Genomic DNA, 4,045 nt, shown 5'->3' with positions numbered 1-4,045 from the left:
TACTGGTGAACATGTCCCTAATCCCAAAGCCAGGTCATAGGCACGGACTATACCCTACCTCAAAATTATCACCCCATATCAGTTATCAATAATAATTTAAAACATTTTGGCCGACTTTTGGCTGATCGCTTGGCGTTGGTTATTACCAGATTTATACCATCCCGACAAATTATGGATAATATACTTCTGGCCTCAAATGTTATTCAGAATGCTGATATTAATTCCCCCAAGGTCCTACTCTGGAGCCTTGACATTAACAAGGCTTTTGATAGTGTCCTCTGGCCCTACCTAGATACTATTCTGCCAAATTCAGCTTTAAAGGTGAAGCTGCAGCTCCAATTACTTCACTCTGGGGTGTGGAACAAGGCAGGGATGCTCGCTCTCCCCCCTTTTATTCGCCCTGTTAATAACTGGCTTGATCCATTATTTCTAACACTAATATTAGAGGATACGTTAAAAATGATCAGGAATTTAAATTAAGCCTCTACGTGGATAACATTCTCCTGTTTGTAACTGACCCTTTAATTTCCCTGCCTAACCTTCTTTCTACCCTTGCTACCTTTCAAAACCTTATAGACCTCGGGGTGAACCTATCTTAATGCAAAGCCAATCCCATTAAAATCCACAACCCTTACTGAACAACATCAAAGACAAATTTGAGTTCTCATGGAGTAACGGCACTTTACACTACCTGGGGATTTGCTTAGCTCCCTCTTCAAGCTGATGTACACGGGGCGTGGCTTGCGCGCGTGCTGCATGGACGCTTGAGCTGAGAGCTCTCTGTACCCGGCCGACTCTTACCCCAGCATATCCGAGGCACAGCGACTTCTGTCACTCGACACTTACCGGATCACCTAGCTGAACACATCGGGAAGATGACCAGCCGTAAGAGGAAGGATGAGCGGGGCCCGAAAAAGCTCACGGCCTTCTTCTTTCCACAGCCGCTTTTCCCTGAGAGGATCCAAGATGGCGCCGCAGCGCGACATGACGGCGGGAGTCCTGCGGCCTACACGGATCTCCCTGATGCGGTCCCATCGTCATCTCCTGAGGATTCCCCCTCACTGCCACCTATGCCGGACTCCTCTCCTGCAACACCGATATCGGGTAGCCCAGCGAAGTCGAGGATGCGCATGGACCCTGCTAATCCTCCCGGGATTGATGTGAGTAAGTCTTTTGCCTCTATGCACTCTATGACAGCACTTCAATCCTCTATTGCTGCGTTTCCCACTACTGGCCAACCTGTCCTGGACACCACAATGAAAAACATGTTAATGACTTTCCAATCCTCCCTTATGGCTAATCTCACCACCATAATGGACAGATTTGCATATGAAATGAGACATATGGGCAGCAGGGTGTCACATATGGAGCATGGTATGCAGGAATGTGCTGAAATGGTGAATAACCTTGTGGATGCTTATCAGGAGCAAAGGGAGGACACAGAATGGATTAAATCCAAAATAGCGGATTTGGAGGATCGTTCGCGCCGCAATAACATCAAGCTGCGCGGCATTCCTGAATCAGTGCAGCCGAACGATCTTCTCCAGCATGCATCCACTCTTTTCTCTACTTTGGTCCCGGAATTGGCTCCTATCGAACTGACTATTGACAGAATTCACAGAATCCCTAAGCCCCGCCACCTGGAAGATTCTGTGCCCAGAGATGTGCTTTTACGCATGCACTTCTATCCCGCCAAAGAAAAAATCCTCAAAGTATCCAGGCAGTTAGGAACACTACCTGATCCTTATGCGGCAGTGCAGCTCTACGCTGACTTGTCTCAGCATACCCTACAACAAAGGAGGCAACTGAAAACCCTCACAAAAGCCCTTTTCAATCATAAAATTCTGTATAAGTGGCGCCACCCGGCGACTTTGCTTGTTACTCACAATGGGATCCCGCACACCATATCCACCATAGAAGGAGGAATGCGGCTCCTTCACTCTTGGGGTATCATCCCGGATCCCCCGAGGAACTTCCATGATGGCTCTCAACATTCTTCCTCATCCCGCTCGAGACCTCAACAAGGACAAGGACGCCAAAATCACCGACCATGACAAGCTGTGCTTCCCTGCTTTCTCGGCTACTAGCCCGGCCGGGCTACAGCTCTTTCTTTATTCTGTTCCTGTAACCAGTTAATCCACCCTGGTGGATGTCCCCTGTTTCTTTATCAGTAGGCCTCTCCGTAGGATACCCCTACTGATTATCAGTGCACATCGGCCACTCAACCCACTTACCGAGCATAGTTCAAGCAGCCTCATTTGGTTGCTCATCAGAGAAGTATTGCATACTCATTGTTATTCTTGTTGTCTGCTTCTATTTTTGTGTACCTCACCTTTAGTGCCTTCATTCATCAGTGGCAGTGACTCTCGGAACTAGTGACAGCGACTGAACCCGTCTGCCTATTTGGACACCCCCTTGTACCTGGAGTCCTCACCAGTGGAGCAAGACTCACTATAGACCGCCTGCCATCGGGACTTCAGGTACTGTCTTCACCTCCTTTGACATATCATTGTCTTCAACTACACACTTCTACCAGCCATGTCTCTCAATGTTCTCTCCCTGAATGCCAGGGGCCTTAACCACCCTGTAAAATGGTCCTCGTTGTGGAAATCTGCTCTCTCCTTTCAGAGTGACATAATATGTGTGCAGGAAACTCATTTCTCCCAATCCGCAACTCCCAAATGTTCCCATACTCAATTTCCCCACATATATCTGGCGTCAGGCAAGAAAAAGCGCAAAGGGGTTCTAATAGCCATCCACCAGTCCCTGTCATACCAACTTCATGACTCTATCATAGACCCGAAAGGTCGTTACATCATTCTCCAGTGCATTATAGACAATCGCAATTTCACTTTGGTTAATCTCTATGCGCCTAATGTGCACCAGATGACCTTTATCCGATCGATTGTGGACAAAGCTAAATCCCTCCAATGGGGACATTTACTGCTATGCGGTGACTTCAATTTGGCTCCTGACAGTGCTATGGATTCATCTGCCTCTCCTAAGAAGCACAACACTTCCCTGTCCAAGTTTTTGTGGGAATCTGATTTGTATGACGCGTGGAGGTGCTGTCATGCAGGGGAGAGGGACTATTCTTACCTTTCCCCTCGTCACGGCACCTACTCGCGTATTGACCTGTGCATTACTGACAAGCATCTTTTGGATCATGTCTCATCTATCGAGCTGCACACTGCCACCTGGTCGGATCATTCCCCCTTAAGCATCTCGATTGCCTTGGGTGCTCCTAAGATGTCCACGTTTGTGTGGAAACTTCCTAGCTATCTTATATCCAATCCGGACTACGTAGCGGAGATTCAGAATCAACTGGATTACTTTATTAATGAAAATGCCTCGCCTGATACCGACCCGGTGGTAGTGTGGAATGCTCATAAAGCTGTATTACGCGGTTTGTTTCTACAATTGGGCGCTAGAGAACGGAAAAGGAGAATGCAGCATTTAGATACTCTTACCAACAAACTAGCGTCCCTGGATGCACAAAATAAGACAGACCCTTCCCCAGTCCTTCAGGCCCAAATCTTTGCGACTAGACAGGAACTTCGGTCTTTCTTGCTGGAGAAGTACAGTTTCTCCCTCAAGAAATGGAAAGCCAACACATACGCCACCAGTGACAAAGCCACCAAAGCTATGGCCCTTCGAATTAAGGGTCAGCGGATCAAATCCAAAATCCCTAGCATGACTCATCCCAAGACAAAAGAGAAATTGCTCAAACCTACACTTATAGCCAATGCCTTTAGTTCTTACTATGAATCCCTTTATAATCTTAGGTCGGATCACTCGACCTTCCAACCGACCCCTGTGGACATTGACGACTTTCTCGCACAAATTGAACTCCCTTCCCTTTTGCCCCAAGATATAAACTCTTTAAACAGACCCTTCTCTGACTTGGAAATCAAGACTGCTATAGCTTCGCTTCCCAACATGAAATCACCTGGACCAGACGGGTATTCTGCGGAATATTATAAGAAATTTAGTGACACCTTGACCCCCCTTCTTCGAAATGTATTTAATTCTGCTGCCTCCTCCT

General features: G+C 47.3%; 1 protein-coding gene across 1 annotated transcript; it reads left to right on the top strand.

Annotated features, from left to right (window-relative positions):
• Window positions 1-875: 875 nt before the first annotated feature.
• On the top strand, window positions 876-2,054 carry LOC309548137 (uncharacterized protein; the record flags this gene model as incomplete). Its single annotated transcript, XM_082248101.1, has 1 exon — window positions 876-2,054. The coding sequence occupies one exon, from the start codon at window positions 876-878 to the stop codon at window positions 2,052-2,054; it is 1,179 nt and encodes a 392-aa protein (XP_082104227.1).
• Between the last annotated feature and the right edge of the window lie 1,991 nt (window positions 2,055-4,045).

Source organism: Pelophylax lessonae (genome assembly GCF_965119305.1).
Source record: "Pelophylax lessonae genome assembly, chromosome: 2".
Lineage (NCBI taxonomy): Eukaryota > Metazoa > Chordata > Amphibia > Anura > Ranidae > Pelophylax > Pelophylax lessonae.
The sequence above is the reverse complement of the archived record's forward strand: the minus strand, read 5'-3'. Positions and strand labels throughout refer to the sequence as shown.